General features: G+C 39.7%; 1 protein-coding gene across 1 annotated transcript; it reads right to left on the reverse strand.

The window, feature by feature from the left end:
- Positions 1-590: 590 nt before the first annotated feature.
- LOC114578704 (zinc finger protein ZAT6-like) lies at positions 591-943 on the reverse strand (the record flags this gene model as incomplete). Its single annotated transcript, XM_028692130.1, has 1 exon — positions 591-943. A coding segment is annotated over exon 1 (353 nt), but the record flags the coding sequence as incomplete, so codon positions are not given.
- Positions 944-1,083: the final 140 nt, after the last annotated feature.

Here is a 1,083-nt window from a genome sequence, read left to right on the forward strand (position 1 = left end):
ATAATACAAGCCAACAAAAATTTAAATAGAACAAATGGCAGGAACGAAACTATCCAAACCTCAATTAAAAGTAAACCAACTATTACTAAATATAAAATATCAAAAATAGACTAATGCTGATAAATCTACTCTTGATATGACCGTTCATTAAACATGCCTGTAGGACCTGTTATAAAAAGAGACAATATATGAGTTTGATAAATCAAACTCAACAAATAATTCCTATCTATCAATGTATAAATGACAAAGGGGCGGGACATGCATGCAATATGAAGAACTAATTAAATGGTGGAAGTAACAACCTATAGTAACAAAAAAAGTAGTACTGACACATGACATATTTCCTACAACATAAATCAAATATGCTAAAGCCATTAATGTATATGTCAAGCTACTATTAATGCAAATTATTTTAACATCCAGCACTCTTATCATGTTGAACCACTCAGCAGCTATTCTCAACTTCATAAAATGGATATGAAAAACATGAAAAGCAGAACATAAGAGAAAAACCTTTTTTATATTTCATCCATAGTGCATGCAGAATGACTACTAAAACATATATTAGCAATCTGTAATGATAAAAAGACCAATGTAACAAGAGTTTGATGAAGATAGCAATAATATGCTGGATCTTGCCAGAGGAAGAGGAGGCGGCGTCATCGGCAACACCACCTGCAGGTTTCTTGCTGTGGCTGGCCTTGTGTCCGCCGAGGGCCTGGTAGGATGCGAAGGCCTTGCCGCAGACAGAGCACTTATAAGAGAGGCCATCTGCAGACGGGGAAAATGGAAGCAACGGGAGACGGTGGTCAGAGCTGCTGTGCGCGAGCTTGACAAGGCAGAGAGCAATGTAATGTTCCTTTGTCGGTCGCTTCGACCTTTTCCGCTTCGGCCACCCTTCCAGTGTCGGCTGTGGCCGCGACGACGAATCGTTGATGGTCATCGTCAGCACCGTCGCTGGCTTGGTTATTTTATCAATAGAATCAGCTGAGGGAAGCCCCAAGTAGAATTTAAAGGTACAATGCAAGTCATAATCTCGATAACCACCTGATGACATGAAGTTGTCTTTTATCGCGAGGTCTA

This window comes from Dendrobium catenatum, unplaced genomic scaffold (assembly GCF_001605985.2).
Source record: "Dendrobium catenatum unplaced genomic scaffold, ASM160598v2 original_scaffold_123865, whole genome shotgun sequence".
Taxonomy (NCBI): Eukaryota; Viridiplantae; Streptophyta; class Magnoliopsida; order Asparagales; family Orchidaceae; genus Dendrobium; species Dendrobium catenatum.